Source organism: Ovis aries, chromosome 16 (assembly GCF_016772045.2).
Source record: "Ovis aries strain OAR_USU_Benz2616 breed Rambouillet chromosome 16, ARS-UI_Ramb_v3.0, whole genome shotgun sequence".
Classification (NCBI taxonomy): Eukaryota; Metazoa; Chordata; class Mammalia; order Artiodactyla; family Bovidae; genus Ovis; species Ovis aries.
In genome coordinates this window covers 2,822,562-2,841,796 of record NC_056069.1, presented here as the reverse complement: position 1 = coordinate 2,841,796, position 19,235 = coordinate 2,822,562, and the positions used below count along the sequence as shown (strand labels likewise).

The 19,235-nt window shown below is 43.1% G+C and overlaps 1 protein-coding gene across 4 annotated transcripts in view; it reads right to left on the bottom strand.

Annotated features, from left to right (window-relative positions):
* The window catches only part of KCNIP1 (potassium voltage-gated channel interacting protein 1), a 422,953-nt gene that overhangs the window by 6,372 nt on the left and 397,346 nt on the right, over positions 1–19,235 (bottom strand). For 3 of the 4 annotated variants that reach the window (XM_004016862.6, XM_060400219.1, XM_004016860.6), the window contains 4 exons: positions 6,578–6,702; positions 5,746–5,815; positions 4,229–4,299; positions 3,438–3,545 (listed from right to left, as the gene is read on the bottom strand). In XM_004016862.6, the coding sequence (XP_004016911.2) occupies positions 3,438–3,545; positions 4,229–4,299; positions 5,746–5,815; positions 6,578–6,702 (374 nt within the window). Of the gene's footprint in view, positions 1–3,437; positions 3,546–4,228; positions 4,300–5,745; positions 5,816–6,577; positions 6,703–11,581; positions 11,615–19,235 lie in introns of all 4 variants that reach the window. The other variant, XM_004016861.6, reaches the window with a different exon arrangement.

Below are 19,235 nucleotides of genomic sequence, written 5' to 3'. Positions count from 1 at the left end.
GCGAGGGTGGAGGAATAGAGAGGGGAGAAGCGCGGTGGCGGACGGAGGAGGACACGGATTCTCCCATGAGGGATTCCTCCTGAGCCTACGCACATATACACGCACCCACACACACATGTGCTTTCTGAGAAGAGTGGTTGAATTAGACACAGACAGGGATCGAGAGAAACCCTGGAGAGGCAGGGTCTGAGAATGGCTACCCTATTCACTAAAGCATCTTCTGGGGTCTCCCCACTGCCAACCATTCTTGCAGAGGGCAGTGTGGCCGTCCTAAGACAGTGCTGCAGGAGGGAGATGAGAGAGGAAGAGATGGGCGTAGCGTAGGGGGAGACCAATGGCTTTCTACTTTTACTGGGGATTAAAATGTGCTACATTAAACTACCTGTAACATTTTTCACTTTAACAAGAATTATTTATTTCTTAAAAGACTTTTTAGAGAAATTACCTATATCTTTACAAGGAAGGTCTCAACTTAAGCCCATTGATGTTGATGGTTTTCTATCTTTGTTACCAAAAAATCCCTTTCTACAAAGACAAAAATTACCCTAGGGCCAGATAGATGTTACGAATCCTTTCATATTTTCTTTCCGACCTTTTAGTAACATGGAACAGTGATCAGCACATACTCATTAAAATAAGTAAGTCGTTCTTATTGCTCTGTGGATCTGTTTCCCCAAAACTGTGAGCTCTGAGGACACACGCTTGATCCTTCATTGCTAAATTCTCTGCGCCTGGTGCCGTGTCTGCAGGAGCTGGGAGCCCCGTATCCGTTAAGTTGCCCCGTGGCGTTTTCCTGGTTACCCTGGCCAGGCATGGTGTTCCATGGGCTTCCTCGATCCCTACTCAGAATGAGGAGAAGGGATGTAGGAACGCAGCCTTGTCTTCAGGATATTTGATGGAGTGTCTACAGACACCCGGAATTTCCAGGTGGCACTAGTGGTAAAGAACCCCCTGTCAATGCAGGAGATGTAAGAGACACGGGCTCTATGTCTGGTTGCAAAGATCTCCTGGAAGAGGGCATGGCAACCCAGTGAAGTACTCTTGTCTGGAGAATCCCGTGGACAGAAGAGCCCGGCGGTCTGCAGTCAATGGGGTTGCAAAGAGTCGGACACGACTAAGCGACTGAACGACATGGGTATTTATTTTGCAGATTATAATCCCAAACTATAAATTCGCATTTTGTTGCTCATATTATAATATTAATAGCTTTGGCTGTTGTGAACTCCTTCAGGCTGACTTCTATGACCTCCAGATACGCTCTTCACCACCCTTTTTTCTGTAATAGCACTCCCTCCCCTTTTTTTTTGACACTGTAAGATGCTCTAAGATCATCTTGTATTTTCTCTTTCCCAGGCCTGGAATCAACCAAGTCCAAGGAGACCGGTTGCTTTTCTTGGAGAATGGTGTTTAGAGCCCAGGGTCTAGGTGCCAGCACTCATTGCTGCGGGGTGTCACTGCTCTCGGGAAGAACTAGGGGACGTACACCTGCCCACGAGCCTGTTCAAAAAGGCGTGCTTTAATGCGTCCTTAGTATGGCTATCGGTTTCTTTCCTGGAGAAGGAAATGGCAATCCACCCTAGTGCTATTGCCTGGAAAATCCCATGGACAGGGGAGCCTGATAGGTTACAGGCCATGGGGTCGCAAAGAGTCGGACGCGACTGAACGACTTCACTTTCACTTTCACTTTTCTTTCCTGAATAACTTTTATAACAGAAAGGACTTAAAGATAAATTTTGATTGTGCTCTCAGGATTTCCTTTGCTACGATTTTGATGAAACTGTTTCCAAATGACTGCCAGGGGAAGGTCCAGCTATCTTCTCCAGGAAGCTGCTTATCCGCACTTTATTTTCTTTTAAGGAGAATTTTATTAATCCTGCCTCCAGAAAGGTCTGATGGATATTTAATGGGAACAATTTTGTCTAGTGTGTAAATTACAGAAGGGGAGCAGGAGTTAGTAAGATTATTCAGAGATGGAATAATGGTTGAACCAAAGCTGAAGATCTTGTTATACATCTCAATTTAGGGTCCTTTTTAAAATATATATTTTGTAAAGTAGTATTTGAATATTTTAGACTGTCTTTTGTTGTTGTTTCATTGCTAAGTCATGTCCGACTCGTTTGTGACCACATGTACTATAGCCCATCAGGTTCCTCTGTTCATGGGATTTCCCAGGCAAGCATAGTGGAGTAGGTTGCCATTTCCTTCTCCATAGAATATCATATATTTGAGTATATATAGAAGCATTTAATTATTTACAACAGTGAGATAATATACATCCCATTGTAAAAAATAATGTTTAAATGGGATGTATAATGCTAATTTAAATTTATATCTAACTGCTTTTGCATGGTTTTACATGGCCACTTGTTATTCCATTATATATTGGAGTTCTTACCATATCTGCTGTTAGTGGACATTAGAATTTTTCACATTCTAGGGATTGTTCACCACTTTATCTTCAGCACCTAGAACACCTAACAAGCCCTCAAATATATGTTGAGCAAATCCATGACTGAATGAATGAGGAATGGAAATTGGAGGGTTGAGGTGAGGATTAGAGATATTTGTAACTCTGGACACTGTACCTGGCACATAGGAACTCAGGAAGTGGGATACTACGAGATGCTAAGCCCAAGCTTTGGCTGAGATTCCAGGATACAGTAGATACCAAAGTGAGTTTTGAGATAGGCCTGTGGGCGTCTCACCATCTAGGTACCACACCTACTCTGAGGCTCTAAAGGTGTCCAGCAGTGAAGCTTCAGAAATTATCTGTGATGAGTTATTTAGAGATGGCTGCACTTGATGCCCTGCTGAGGTTTTATTTGTTGTTAAAATAGGTTGTGGCTAATAGGAAAAGGGGACGACAGGATGAGATGGTTGGATGGCATCACGACAGAGGATAAGACAGTTGAATGGACGTGAGTCTGAGTAAGCTCCAGGAGTTGGTGATGGACAGGGAAGCCTGGTGTGCTACAGTCCATGGGGTCGCAAAGAGTAGGACACGACTGAGCGACTGAACTGAACTGCACTGAATATGATTCAGTTGTAATCTCCTTTTCTGAAAGATCTCCTTTTTTCTCTTCTTGGCGATGCCTGCAATGTTACGATTCCAGTTTTTACTTTTAACTTATGGCCGTTGACCTGTTAAAATGCAAATCACACTGGGAAGAGTTATTCTACACTGAAATAAATCATTTATACCCCCTTTGGAATGTGCATTGAATAACTGAGATTGAATAAATGAATCTGCTTAATCCTGAGTGTCCATGAATGGGACAGGGTAGGACAATGGGGGAGGTCAAAGGTGACCTTCATTTTGTCAGGAACCAACTCTGCCCCAAAGCAGATCCTCCCTGGTTCGGCCCATTTCATCCGCACGACTGGGGCTATTTTCTCTCTAATTAGCTCTCTCATGCTCTTAGCCTCAGCTCACTTACCTCTTTGTTTATGTATCCATCTTTATTGATGTCATACAAATTAAAAGTCCATCTTAGTTTCTCATGGACGGTTCCTCTCAGTAAAATTGACAGAGCGGTTACAAAGTCCTGAGAAGTGGAAGAGGCATGAGACATTAAGCAGCAAGCCACTGGGTGGGGCGGTGCTCTGTCTGTGGGTCAGACTCCGTGACTGTCTTTACAAAATGGTGTCGCCCAGGTCCTCTGTCTCCTGAAGGATGTGGCCAAGCTCAGCAAAGTACACCACCCACCTTCCACTGCCTACCTTGCCCCATACTGGGGAAGGAGCTTCTGGAGGAAGAAGGGAAGTCAGTGTGTGCTGACATCAGCTGTCGCCTTACCCACTGGCAGCAATTACCGTGCAAGTGGTGGCATCATCTGGCAGCTGAGAGTGTAGACTCTGGAAACATACCACCTGAGTTCAAAGCCCTCCTTTACCTCTTACTGTCTGACCTTGGGAAAACCACTCTGTCTCTCATTATCTTACTTTCCTCTTCTGTAGACTGGTAATATACAGTAGAACCCTACCTTGTTAGGGCTATTGTAAGGGTTAAATGAGTTAATACGTGTAGAGCGCTAAGTGCACCTGTGAGCCGTTAGACTGTTAGTCCCCGAGGCCCTGAGTTCTTGGAGGACAGTTGTTTCTTCTGTCTTCAGAAAATCCTTCTTAAATGGTAAAGAACTGAAGCATTGAATGATCCGATCCTCCCAACATGCCTGTCATTTAAAGGAAGAGTTGATGGGGCCCTGGGGCCTCTGAGAGACAAACATACCTCAAACTTCACGGAGCCTGTCTGCGTGGTGTCGAAGGCATGGAAGAGGTAATGGGCATACATGCTGGCATCTGCAAGGCACAGAAGGAGAGGCAGGTGATGGGAACAGGGACGCAGCACAGGGGAGGGAGATCACTTAAAAGCAATAAGAAGGAGGAGAAGGTGATGCTGGGGTGATAGAAAGGAAAAGATTGCTGAGTGGGAAAAGCCACTGCTGTGAACTGAGGCCTGTCTGGTTTTCCTGGGGTTTAGGGGGGAGGTTCTAGCAAAAGCTAAGACAGGTTTGCCCTAAGTCTAGCCATCCCTGGAGAGACACTCCTGTCTCCGTGTACAGTTCTTGTTGGTTGAATGAGTTGGTCCTGTGTGTAGAAGATGTTCTTCTGGATGGCAGCACAATGCCACGGAGTGCGCACCCACTAAGGGTCAGATGACCTGGACTCCGAGAGCAGCTCTGTCACTACCTAGCTGTGTGACTGCAGGGACGTAACACAGCCTCTCTGAGCTTCACCTTCCCATCTCGGCACACGGTTTAACTTTTCACGTAGTCATATCATTAGAACCATCGTTGTTTGCCACATAGTCAAAACTCAATAAAGAGTGGCTCAACAGGACTCAACAAATAGTGGGTCTGGGGCCTGCGTGGGGCAAAACTGTCCCCAGCTGGGGGAGGAGTCCTGTACTGGAACTCACACCTGAGAAGGCGCCTGTCTGCTGCTGAGGGAGGTGTATGAGAAATAGAGCCCCCAAAGTGTCTGGGACACTTGGATCTCTGTTTCATCGGCACCCAAGGAATGGGTCCTGCAGGAGATGGCTCCTGGGCAGGAAGTAAGTTGACATGTGACACACGGAAGCCATGGGAAGCCTCTGATGCCCCAGACCCCGGGGCCAGAGCGGGTACCCGCAGGAGTCAGGCAGGGTGGCAGAGCGGCTGTGAGCCTGGCACACAGGCTAACCTTATTTATAAGCACGATTTTATTCACCCTGCATCTTTTAGGATTCCTTTATTTTTATAGCTTCTGGTATTTACTAAAGTTCTTTTTCAAAATTCCACCTTGCCTCAGCCCTTTAAAGGAAAAGATGGAGCATGGCGCAGTGGCAGGTGGGCCTAACACAGCAGAGCTTTGGACACACACTCTGGGGCCCAATCCTGGTCTGCCGCTCTCTAGCTGTGTGATCTGCAGCGAGCTGCTTAGCCTCTCTGAGACTCAGAGGTTCTCCCATAACCACACTGGCTTTCAAGACACTTTATGATACTGCTTTATCACTACCATCTCTGGGAGAAGGCCCATTTTCAGAGCTCTTTTCAGCTAAAGCTTTAGTGGATTCCACATCTTGCAGTAGAGGAGGAACGCAGCTCCGAGCTCACCCCAACCCTGAGGAGGAGGCAGACAAGGCCCCATGGCCCTGGAGGAAGGAAGCCTGCCGGAGAGAGCAGGGAGGGAGCCAGAGGGAGCAGAAAGGGAGCCAGAGGTTGCAGAGAGGGAGCCGCAAGGGGTCTCTTTCAAGACAGAACTCACCTCCGTGAGGGAAAAACTGAGCATAGATCTGCTTGAACGTCTCTTCATTGACCACACCGCTGGGGCACTCCTGTGTGAGGGAGACGGAGTCAGTGGGCGAGGCTGAGAGCTTTGGGGGTCCTCATGAGCCCTGGTGGACGGGGACCGGGTAACCACCTGTGCACTTCCGTGACTCCAAGGAGAGTGGCTGGAAGTTCTACTTTAGGACTAGGACTGGAGCTGCTTTGCAAAATGGTGAGATATTATCAGAGAACGGGCACTGTGAGGTGGGAGTCTGGGCTGTGGGATTTTTAATAGAAAGATCTGGGTTTGGATCCTGGCTCAGCCCCTTCTATGCTTTGTGACTTTGAGTGAGTCAGCCCTGATTCTCAACGTCCTTACCATGAGAATGTAAAACAGGGCTACCAGTATCTTCCCAGCCAGGCTCTCAGGAAGTTAAATGTATGAAATCATGAGATAAAGTAACACGTTGGCTTTCAGGCTGCTACTTCAGTCTGTGAGCTGGGTCAGCAGCAGACCTAAATCCCCACATTTCCAGGATAATGACACTGATGGTGTGATGGGCTGTTCTGAGGTGAGTATCCAGGCCAAAGCCGTGCCACCCTGCCAGGTCTGGGCCACCGGCTGGCTTCCCATCCACCGAGACTGCCTCTTTCTTGCTTGGCACCTTTCTCTCTAGCTGGTGAGCGACTGCGCTCTCCTGACTCCTTTATAGAATGGCCTTCCTTACGTATATGCAAAAATCTCTTGGAGGGGTCCCTTTGGCATTTGGGAGAGTGAAGTCCCAGGTGGGAAATCCTGCCTGGGCCTTCAGAGGCCATGTGGGGCTTACATTTTTGAAACCTCGATAAAGGACTTGCAGCTCCCTCTTGGTGAAGTTAGTCTGTGCCTCCAGCTGCTCCAGCCCCTCAGGCCGATGGCAAACCATGGTCATCTCTAGCTCATCTTCAATCTTATCTGGAACCAGAAGAGATGGCATTGAGGTGGCTCACCTTGGTGGGCACTTGTCAGACTGTAGCCTGGGTTGTCAGAAGGGGGGTGTGGTGACCAGGACATAGGGTCATGGGCTGGGGGGTCACACTGCAGATGACCTTCTTGCCTTGAGCCCCACCTCTCTATTCAGTCACTTTCTATCTCACCATCAGTCCATCACTCCAGGTGTGTTGGACACCACCTATGGAGGGAACTTCAGCCTAGGAGATACATGTGTTCCAAGTGCTAGAAATAAGTCCATACAAAAACATTTCCTTGTCTTTCAAAATATCTGTTTTGTATATTCAATTTGCTCCCCACTGAATATTCCACTGCCCATTTGAATATTCCAGAGACACAGGTAAGTGAGCAGATGGATTAACATCCTCCAAACAGAAAAGGGAGACAAATCTACTAAAAAACCATAGAGTAAACTCTCACCATCTGGGAAACTAGAGGTAGGCTAGCTCGATTTGGCAAAAAGTACAGGTTATAGCATGTTAAATATGAATTAAAAAATATGAAACCATTTCCCAGTATTGTAATATCTAACAGACATCCTTAAATAGTAGGAAAGTAACTTAAATGGGAGCTACTTTACATACATGAAAACTTTGGAAGCATTTGAAGGGCTCTACAAACAACTGGTTTAAGTACTCTGCAAACAATTGTTTACATGTACTACAGTGCAATAGTTTTTCACATTATTTAGGAAGCTGTAGTCATTTAAAGCATCCTATTGCTCTGTCCATCTCCTGTTGAAGGATCACAAAATCCAAATAAGCGGAACTTTCAACGTTTCACCATCATCACTGGGCTTCCCTGGTGGCTCAGCTGGTAAAGAATCCACCTGCAATGTGGGAGACCTGGGTTCAATCCCTGGATTGGGGAGATCCCCTGGAGAAGGGAAGGCTACCCACTCCAGTATTCTGGCCTGGAGAATTCCATAGTCCATAGGGTCACAAAGAGTCGGGACACGACTGAGCGACTTTCACTTCACTTTACTTTACCACCATAGAAGAGTTTCCTTTGGGACCTACCAGAATGCTTTCTACAAATTTACTTCAATCAAGAATCAATTGCCATCTAACCTTCCTGGACCGTTGTTGTCAGACAGGCATCACCAAATCCACGTATTGGATAACTGTAAATCTGAACTGGCAAGAGTAGTGATGAGATGGGCAAGCTTCTGGAAATGTACACACACCATCATATCCCATGATGGTGGAGAGTGAGGATAGGCTGAGTTTCTGTCTGAGAGGATAGGGTGGGCACATCTTACCCTGTGCATTTCCCTAGCTAGCGTCAGTCTCTTTGCATCAGATTCTTCCCGCAATTGTCACTTTTCCTTTTGAGACAATGACTCCAATGAAAAAGGAATCCATCAAAGTCAGTTTATATCTTGTACCTCTTCTCTGAAGTAATGGACATTGGGGTAGAGTTCCAAGGGAGAGGCAGAAGAGCTTGGTGACAATTTCCAATTGTTTTTTTTTCTGTGCTAGGGAACACAGGCCATCTTATCCTACAGGGATCAGAGCATATTGCTCAATATAAATGACACTTTGTTTACACAAAATAGCTGCCAGTGGCCAATTTCCTTATAATTTAAATAGAGCCTTTAATTATTGTTATGTTTCCAGCTAACAAGTTAAGTAGCAATTATGAAACACTATCGCATTCTCAAACAAACAAATAATCCCACAGAAGTATAATTCAGAATTCTCCCACATATTTTTAGCTCATTTAAAAATAGAAAACAAGTTGTTGGTTTAAATCTTCTAACATTAGATTTTAGTAGCAACTTTATTTTTAAAATGCACAGAAATTTAACAGTGAAAAGAGGTGAAAGTTACATTAAAAGGTAAACAAGGAAGACATGAAAGTATTTTTAGAAGAACTAATGTATTTTTGAAGGCATCTAGTATACCTTTTCAAGTCTGTCTTATCCAGAAGCTTAAAAGATTTCTCTTTTCAGTATTGACTATGATCAGATTCTTCACAAGCTCAGGGAAATTCCTTTGCAGAAGTTTGAGAGACTCTGACTCAGAAACTGCACTTGCTTACCATCTCTCTCATTAAAAATGCACTAAGTAATTATAGATATATCAAATATTAAACTCACTTCATTAAGACAGAACTGGTTTGTTTGCTGGCTGACCAGCAGGGTCAATTTCCCATATCAAAGAGATTCTATAATATCTGAATATTTGGATGTTGACTGCCAAGCTTTTGTTTGGCTTTTTCATCACCCTCTAATTGTCAGACTGTGATCATATCAGTTACTGAAGAAAATTTACATATTTGGGATTCAAGATGCTAGTGCTGGGAAATCACTGGTGTGGTGAGTGTTAGGGGCTTAGACCAGTGGTTCTTAATTTTTTTCATTGTAAGAATTACAATTTACATCACAATCCATATGCATAAAGGAAAAATTTTGTAAAATGTTTTGAAGCAAAGGTTTCATGAAATAATACTTTTTCTCACTAATGGGAACTGTCCTCTGTCCTCAATTTTAATCTATTCCTTTTTAAAAATGTGCTGATTATGACCCTCATGGTCATGATTTGGGAACGGACAACATTAATTTGTTTAAACATAGAGCAATCTTATGGGAATCTTGGAGAAGGAAATGGCAACCCACTCCAGTGTTGTTGCCTGGAGAATCCCAGGGATGGGGAAGCCTGGTGGGCTGCCATCTATGGGGTCGCACAGTCAGACACAACTGAAGTGACGCAGCAATCTTATGGGGGTGCCCATAATCTAAGCATTCTTTCCTTCACACCAGCTGCCCCTTCTTTTTCTTTGTAAGGTTCACGGTTCTGGCCATGCTAGCTATATTCCAAAGCAACCTTGGAAGGAGCTGTGGAGCTTTTCACATCCCTGTTTTCCCCTGGGGAGCCTCTGAGTGCTGTCCAAGTGGTCCTACTAAAGGAAAGAGGATGGTCCAGCGTCCTGGTTGGAGGAAAAGGATACAGAGTTAATAGATGGGAGCCTCCTTGATAGTTTCTTCTGAGGTTTGTTAAAAGTTTCTGAAGCTAAGTGCTACTTGTTATTACTATTTTTGTTATTAAAAATAATGATGAGCCAGTTGCAAAGTCAGGTTGAATTTGAATGAAAAAGATAAAAATTAACCCAGAGGGTGAATACAATGGGGATAACCACAAAGCAAGAATAAATCAGAATATCTTTTGTTTGTAAATTGCCTTTATCCTGTAGAATGTTTTCATGCCCATTGTCCCATTACAACCTGTGTGTGGTGGGGAGTGGGGAACATTACCCTCTCCATCAGAATATTAGGAAGATGGGTGTCCTAAAAGAGCAAGAGTTTTTCTAACTATAAGAACCTTAAAAAATGATGAACAATCCAATGCTGGGGGTAGTTAAAGCAAGATACAGTACCAGAATAACATTTAATGACTGTAGATCTTATACGGGTAGTTCTCAGACTGAAGGCAAGTTTGGAGAAGATGATTACGTGGCTTTAATGTTTCTGGGCCACAGGCTCTTCTGAGTTTGGATGAAAGCTATAGGCCCTCTCAGAGAAAGAAAATGCACCTAACTCACATTCCCTGAGCTCCTGTCTCTTTCAAACTCTCGGAGCCCACGTTAAGGACGTCTAGCGCAGGAGAAGTTCTCCACCCTCTGTCGCCTCTGCCTTTGCCTGAGTCCTGGCTCACAGAGTCAGTTGGAGACAGAACCGGACCTCAAATCCAGCCAGTCCAGGCAGACCTGGCTTCCACGTGCCTCTCCAGTGGCTTCTGCTTCCCTCCAGCACAAGCTGCACAGTGGTTTGTAACCAGCCTCGAGGTAGTTCTGCTTTTGGCAAGCTCTCTGCCCCTGTAAGAGTGAGGCGCTTACACTATGAGCAGTCTGTGGTCTCCTCCCTGGTAAGGGGTCTCCTCTGTTAGGTTCACAACCATGGTAGGATGAAAGACCATGGCCATTTCCATCTCCTTCTCCTTGGACTGGAAAATATTTTCTGGATCGGATTTTGTACCAACCACCTAGCTTTGAGGTTGCAAAATGAGTTGGTCCTTGGCTTGAACAGAGTTCAAAGACAGGTCTTGTTTGGCCTAGAAAATGTATTTTGTTGGGAATTTCCAATATTTAAAGATGAGCGATTCATGCACGAGTTTGGATTTCTAGTTTCTCTTGGAAACTGAGATTCTCTGACCACTTTGGCAGCAGTTTATCAGAGCTGAGCAGGGGCCGGCCCCTCGGGCAATGAAAACCTCCAGTGTGCCCCTCTATCTTCCTCTGCGTGACTTCATTTCTTCTCTCTGCCTAGTCCTGCAGGCATCTGAGGTTTTGGTTCCTGATCTCTACCCACTTACCCTGCCACCCACCTACCTTTCACCTATCTCATAACACCCAGACTACCACCTTCTCTCTTCCTCACTATTTGTTTAGTTAAACACGTTTTGCTTTGTTTCGAAAAGGATTTGAAGTTGATTATATGAAACACATATAATAAAATAAAAAGAGATAAAGTAATAAGAAAAACTGCCTTGGAAAATATTAATTAGATTAGGAGGTTGAGACCACAGGGAAAAAGAGAACACAGAAATTCAGGTCATTTGTTCCAAGCAGTTACTATACTTGAGCCACAAATTGGCTCTGAGCTTTTACATGTATCTTATAGTCTGTGAGAGGAAAACATATCAGTTTCTTTAGGGGAAGCAAATTTTCCTATAACTTGTCTCTAAAAGAATGTTTTCAACTGTTTCTATTTAAAAGAAGTTTGCTGACGGGGCACAGAAATTTGGTCTGTGTGAGAAGACTAATGACAAAATACATCCTTAAGAAGCTCTCCCACTGAAAGTAATGTAACCAAAGCAGTCAAGTTAGTTTAAACTTTTTTTACCTCTCTGATACTGGTAATACCACCAGGCGATGTCTAGGAAAAAGTAAGAAAACACTTTAACCAAAACCGTTCATCACACAAGCAAAACACACTTTTATTTTCCATGGAAAGTCTGCTCTGAGGGTGTCCAGGTCACCATCCAGCGCAACGTATGTGACGAGGTCTCTTGCTAGCAGAGCTGGAACTGACCTCCCACGGCCAGAACAGCCAAGAGCAACGGGTTACCTTGCAGTGCCCACGGCTTCCAGCAGGGGGCTCATTGAGCATGCCCGCAGCCAAGCAGCCATGCAGCCCGAAGAAAGGTGGGTGGCGAGGGGCAGGGGATGCACGGATGTGGATGGTCCTGGAACTATCTGCATGTTTGATTGAAGAATGCCTTATAAGATAACTCTCCACAATAGAGGCCCCATTGCTGCAATCTGCCATTTTGTGATTTGAAGCTGCATTCTTGAAGGATTCTTCACTCACTCACTCAACAACATCAATCAGTGAAATATATACTGTGTGTACATTCATGAATGAACAACTGTGTTCCCTGCTCTTGGAGCTTACAGTCTACGAGTCTTTGCTTCTCTCTTCCCCTCTCAGTCGTGATAAGTAACACAGATGCAGAAAAGGATAGAGGGTTACTGAAAAAATGACTTAGTACTTTGGGATGACTGGACAGAGTGGTTGCAGGCAAAATCCCCTATTACACTGAATATAAAACATGAAACCTGGAAAATCCTCCATTTATTTCATGGTGGAGTTGGGTGGAACTAGGTCCCAGAGAGTGGGAAACAGGTTCTAGTTGCCGTTCTTCTGTTGGCCTTTTTGGGACTATTTTGGGATCATCCTAGCTTTCTCTGTATCCCTGACCAACAGTGCATAAAGCAGACCAGCCACCACCTTGTGTGTCTGAGTCATTCCTTACCCACAACCCTAGACAGGAAAGGCTTCTTCCCCTGCTGCTCCTGAAAGTGGTGGGACAGGTGAGTGTCCTATGGTATTTCTGCTCTTGTTGCCTGACCTGAATCCTGCGGGAGAAACTTATTTTACTGGATGTATCACTCTCATAGGTAGCATTTGTATTTATTTTTCTAATAGAGGCTAATTTTAGAACAGTCAAGGTTATGAAAAACTTGTACAGGAAATAGAGTTCCTATGCACTCCACCCTTACAATGTCACCTATTTTAACATCTTGACTTGGTATGGTATATTTGTTACAATGGACAAACCAGGGTTGATATATTATTTTAAACTAAAACCCGTAGTTTGCATTAGAGTTCACTCTGTGTGGTACAGTCTTGTAGGTTTTTATAAATGTATAATGCCTTGTATCCACCATTACAGTATTCTACAGAATAATTTTACAGTTCTAAAAGTATAGCATTCTTGTAGAGATACGTCTACAAATATGGTCTGAATTCTCTGGCATTCCAGGAATGTGACAGGTATTGGGAGAGAGATGAAAAGATACAATGTCTATTCATAAAGAGTTCTTAGACTGATGGGTAGGGCACACACATAGACCAAGATTACAAACTCAAATGCCAATCGTTGTTGTTGCTCAGTCGCTAAGTTATGTCCAGCTCTTTGTGACCCCATGGACTGTAGCACGCCAACCTCTTCTGTCCTCCACTATCTCCCAGAGTTTGCTCAAATTCATGTCCATTGAGTCGGTGATGCTGTAATTCAGGTGAGTTTGGTAATGTAAGTACAACCATAGAGAATGCTGGGGACTGAGAACTGGAGAGCCATTGCCCCATGAAAGAGAAATAGCTGTTATGCAGCCAGTTGTTGTCATGTAGAATTTAAGCCTGGTGAATCCACATCTTCAGGTTTTTCAAGAGATGCTACAATTGAAAGATGATTTGTGTCCTGATTCTTAGTTGTTATTGATGCATTTAACACTTATATATATAGCATTGGACAAGTATAATATTACTGTTGGTAGAATATTGTGGATTTCTGGAATGGCATTCTTCTTTGGCAAATCATTCCAAGCTCTGTGTATATGTGTGTGTGTGTGTGTATGTGTGTGTGTGTGTGTGTGTGTGTACTCAGTCACTTAGTTGTGTCCAACTCTTTGTGATCCCACGGACTGTAGCCTACCAGGTTCCTCTGTCCATAGGATTTCCCAGTCAAGAATACAGAAATGGGTTGCCATTTCCTTCTCCAGGGGATCATCCCGACCCAGGGATCAAAATCATGTCTCTTATGTCTCCTGTGTCGGCATTAGGAGGATGGTAGTGTCATTTGGATGGCATGGGAACAGAAGAAGTCACAGGGAAGATTTCAAGGGAAAGTGATCATTTATTGAGTCTTGAAGGAAGAAGGACAATGGAACAGCATATGAAAAGTCACAGAAGCTGAAAGAGCCCTAGAATTGCAACTCTCTTGAAGCAGAGCTGACTTCTCACTGAGAAAAACAAGAAAAGGGGGATTTAAAAAAATCACAACTGTTTGGAGAGCTACCAGGATACGTATTAAAAAGATCACACATCATGACAAAGTGGGCTTTATCCCAAGGATGCAAGGATTCTTCAATATCCACAAATCAAACAATGTGATACACCACATTAACAAATTGAAAGATAAAAACCATATGATTATCTCAATAGATGCAGAGAAAGCTTTGACAAAATTCAGCATCCATTTATGATAAAAATCCTCCAGAATGCAGGCATAGAAATAACATACCTCAACATAATAAAAGCCATATACGATAAACCCATAGCAAACATTATCCTCAATGGTGAAAAATTGAAAGCATTTCCCCTAAAGTCAGGAACAAGACAAAGGTACTTACTGTCACCACTACTATTCAATATAGTTTTGGAAGTTTTAGCCACAGCAATCAGAGAAGAAAAAGGATTCTGCTTTTCCAGATTGGAAAAGAAGAAGTAAAACTCTCACTGTTTGCAGATGACATGATCCTCTACATAGAAAACCCTAAAGACTCCACCAGAAAATTACTAGAGCTAATCAATGAATATAGTAAAGTTGTGGGAAATAAAATCAACACACAGAAATCTCTTGCATTCCTACACCCTAACAATGAGAAAACAGAAAGAGAAATTAAGGAAACAATTCCATTCACCATTGCAATGAAAAGAATAAAATGCATAGGGATAAATCTACCTAAAGAAACAAAAGACCTATATATAGAAAACTATAAAACACTGATGAAAGAAATCAAAGAGGACACAAATAGATAGAGAAATATTCCATGTTCATGGATAGGAAGAATCAATATAGTGAAAATGAGAATACTACCCAAAGCAATCTATAGATTCAATCCAATCCCTATAAAGCTACCAATGGTATTTTTCACGGAACTAGATCAAATAATTTCACAATTTGTATGGAAATACAAAAAACTTTGAAAAGCCAAACCAATCTTGAGAAAGAAGAATGGAACTGGAGGAATCAACCTGCCTGACCTCAGGCTCTACTACAAAGCTATAGCGATTAAGACAGTATGGTACTGGCACAAAGACAGAAATATAGATCAATGGAACAAAATAGAAAGCCCAGAGATAAATCCACACACCTATGGACACCTTATCTTTGACAAAGGAGGCAAGAATATACAATGGTGGAAAGACAATCTCTTTAACAGGTGGTGCTAGGAAAACTGGTCAACCACTTGTAAAAGAATGAAACTAGAACACTTTCTAACACCATATACAAAAATAAACTAAAAATGGATTAAAGATCTAAATGTAAGACCAGAAACTATAAAACTCCTTGAGGAAAACATAGGCAAAACATTCTCCGACATAAATCACAGTAGGATCCTCTATGATCCACCTACAAGAGTAATGGAAATAAAAGCAAAAATAAACAAATGGGACCTAATTAAACTTAAAAGCTTTTGCACAACTAAGGAAACTATAAGCAAGGCAAAAATACAGCCTTCAGAATGGGAGAAAATAATAGCAAATGAAGCAACTGATAAAGAATTAATCTCAAAAATATACAAGCAACTCCTGCAGCTCAATTCCAGAAAGATAAACGACCCAATCAAAATATGGGCCAAAGAACTAAACAGAGATTTCTCCAAATAAGACATACAGATGGCTAAAAACACATGAAAAGATGCTCAATATCACTCATTATCAGAGGAATGCAAATCAAAACCACAGTGAAGTACCATCTCATGCCAGTCAGAATGGTTGTTATCACAAAGTCTACAAACAAAAAAAACTGGACAGAGTGCAGAGAAAAAGGAACCCTCTTACACTGTTGATGGGAATGCAAACTAGTACAGCCACTATGGAGAACAGTGTGGAGATTCCTTAAAAAACTGGAAATAGAACTGCCATATGACCCAGCAGTCCCACTGCTGGGCGTACACACTGAGGAAACCAGAATTGAAAGAGACACGTGTACCCCAATGTTCATCGCAGCACTGTTTATAATAGCCAGGACATGGAAGCAATCTAGATGTCCACTGGCAGACGAATGGATAAGAAAACTGTGGTACATATACACAATGGAATATTACTCATCTATTTAAAAGAATGCATTTGAATCAGTTCTAATAAGGTAGATGAAACTGGAGCCTATTATACAGAGTGAAGTAAGTCAGAATGAAAAATACCAATACAGTATATTAACACATATATATGTATTTTAGAAAGATGGTAATGATGACCCTATGTGCAAGACAACAAAAGAGACACAGATGTAAAGACCAGACTTTTGGACTCTGTGGTAGAAGGCAAGGGTGGGGTGATTTGAGAGATAGCATTGAAACATGTATATTACCATATGTGAAAATAGATCACCAGTCCAGGTTTGATGCATGAGACAGGGTGCTCAGGGCTGGTGCACTGGGATGACCCTGAGGGATGGGATGGGGAGGGAGGTGGGGGGGGTTCAGGATGGGGAACACCTGTGCACCCGTGGCTGATCCATGTCAATCTATGGCAAAACCCACCACAATATTGTAAAGTAATTAGCCTCCATTAAAATAAATAAATTAATTTACAAAAATATGGCATGGGTAATGAATTTGAGAAATTGAGCAAAAATGGTGTGCTAAGCAAAGAATGTGAGCAGGACTTTCAGCAATCTGGGAAGATAAAAACTGAATCAGTGCCACAAAGACATTGAGAACTTGAGGGCCTGGACTAGAGGGAGCACAGAGACATGAGCCTGGTAACGCGAGCTGCTTGTTTCCTCAAGGCTTTTGCTAATTCCTAAGTGACAGAAGTCAAGAGACACTGAGAGGTCAAGACATACTACCACAAAGTTTTGTAGAGCCAAACAGAGCTTTTGCAGGCTCATGGTGTTAAGAGATAACTGTTAGAGTTCTGGGTCTTCCTAAGAAGAGTTCAGTTCAGTTCAGTCGCTCAGTCGTGTCCGACTCTTTGCGACCCCATGAATTGCAGCACGCCAGGCTTCCCTGTCCATCACCAACTCCCAGAGTTCACCCAAACTCATGTGCACCGAGTTGGTGATGCCATCCAGCCATCTCATCCTCTGACGTCCCCTTCTCATCATGCCCCCAATCCCTCCCAGCATCAGAGTCTTTTCCAATGAGTTAGCTCTTCACATGAGGTGGCCAAAGTATTGGAGTTTTAGTTTTAGCATCAGTCCTTCCAAAGAACACCCAGGACTAATCTCCTTTAGAATGGACTGGTTGGATCTCCTTGCAGTCCAAGGAACTCTCAAGAGTCTTCTCCAACACCACAGTTCAAAAGTATCAATTCTTTGGCACTCAGCTTTCTTCACAGTCCAATTCTCACATCCATACATGACCACTGGAAAAACCATAGCCTTGACTAGACGGACCTTTGTCGGCAAAGTAATGTCTCTGCTTTTGAATATGCTATCTAGGTTGGTCATAAATTTCCTTCCAAGGAGTAAGTGTCTTTTAATTTCATGGCTGCAATCACCATCTGCAGTGATTTTGGAACCCCCCCCCCCAAAAAAAAAATAAAGTTTGACACTGTTTCCACTGTTTCCCCATCTATTTCCCATGAAGTGATGGGACCAGATGCCATGATCTTCGTTTTCTGAATGTTGAGCTTTAAGCCAACTTTTTCACTCTCCTCTTTCACTTTCATCAAGAGGCTCTTTAGTTCCTCTTCACTTGTTGCCATAAGGGTGGTGTCATCTGCATATCTGAGGTTATTGATATTTCTCCCAGCAATCTTGATTCTAGTTTGTGCTTCTTGCAGCCCAGCGTTTCTCATGATGTACTCTGCATGAAAGTTAAATAAGCAGGGTGACAATGTACAGCCTTGACGCACTCCTTTTCCTATTCGGAACCAGTCTGTTGTTCCATGTCCAGTTCTAACTGTTGCTTTCTGACCTGCGTACAGGTTTCACAAGAGGCAGGTTAGGTGGTCTGGTATTCCCATCTCTTTCAGAATTTTCCAGTTTATTGTGATCCACACAGTCAAAGGCTTTGGCATAGTCAGTAAAGCAGAAATAGATGTTTTTCTGGAACTCTCTTGCTTTTTCCATGATCCAGCGGATGTTGGCAATTTGATCTCTGGTTCCTCTGCCTTTTCTAAAACCAGCTTGAACATCAGGGAGTTCACGGTTCATGTATTGCTGAAGCCTGGCTTGGAGAATTTTGAGCATTACTTTACTAGTATGTGAGATGAGTGCAATTGTGCGGTAGTTTGAGCATTCTTTGGCATGGCCTTTCTTTGGGATTGGAATGAAAACTGACCTTTTCCAGTCCTGTGGCCACTGCTGAGTTTTCCAAGTTTGCTGGCATATTGAGTGCAGCACTTTCACAGCATCATCTTTCAGGATTTGAAATAGCTCAACTGGAATTCCATCACCTCCACTAGCTTTGTTCGTAGTGATGCTTTCTAAGGCCCACTTGACTTCACATTCCAGGATGTCTGGCTCTAGGTGAGTGATCACACCATTGTGATTATCTTGGTCATGAACTGTCTTTGTACAGTTCTTCCATGTATTCTTGCCACCTCTTCTAATATCTTCTGCTTCTGTTAGGTCCATACCATTTCTGTCCTTTATCGAGCCCATCTTTGCATGAAATGTTCCCTTGGTATCTCTAATTTTCTTGAAGAGATCTCTAGTCTTTCCCTTTCTGTTGTTTTCCTCTATTTCTTTGCACTGATCATTGAAGAAGGCTTTCTTATCTCTTCTTGCTATTCTTTGGAACTCTGCATTCAGATGCTTATATCTTTCCTTTCCTCCTTTGCTTTTCACTTCTCTTCTTTTCACAGCTATTTGTAAGGCCTCCTCAGACAGCCATTTTGCTTTTTTTTGCATTTCTTTTCCATGGGGACGGTCTTGATCCCTGTCTCCTGTACAATGTCATGAACCTCCGTTCATAGTTCATCAGGCACTCTATCTATCAGATCTAGGCCCTTAAATCTATTTCTCACTTCCACTGTATAATCATAAAGAATTTGATTTATGTCATACCTGAATGGTCTAGTGGTTTTCCCTACTTTGTTCAATTTAAGTCTGAATTTGGCCCTAAGAAGAGGGTTCCTGGTAAATACCCAGGCTTTCAGCTTGACCTATAAAGGATTACATTTTAGGAGCAAAACCAAGTTAGAAATAGATCCAGCCTTTCAGAGACTGAAATCCAGCCTCAACACAACTCAGCCCATATTTGGGTTCAGTTTACTGCCCCTATTCTAATACTTTCTAGAAGTGGAAGTTCAGCTAGGT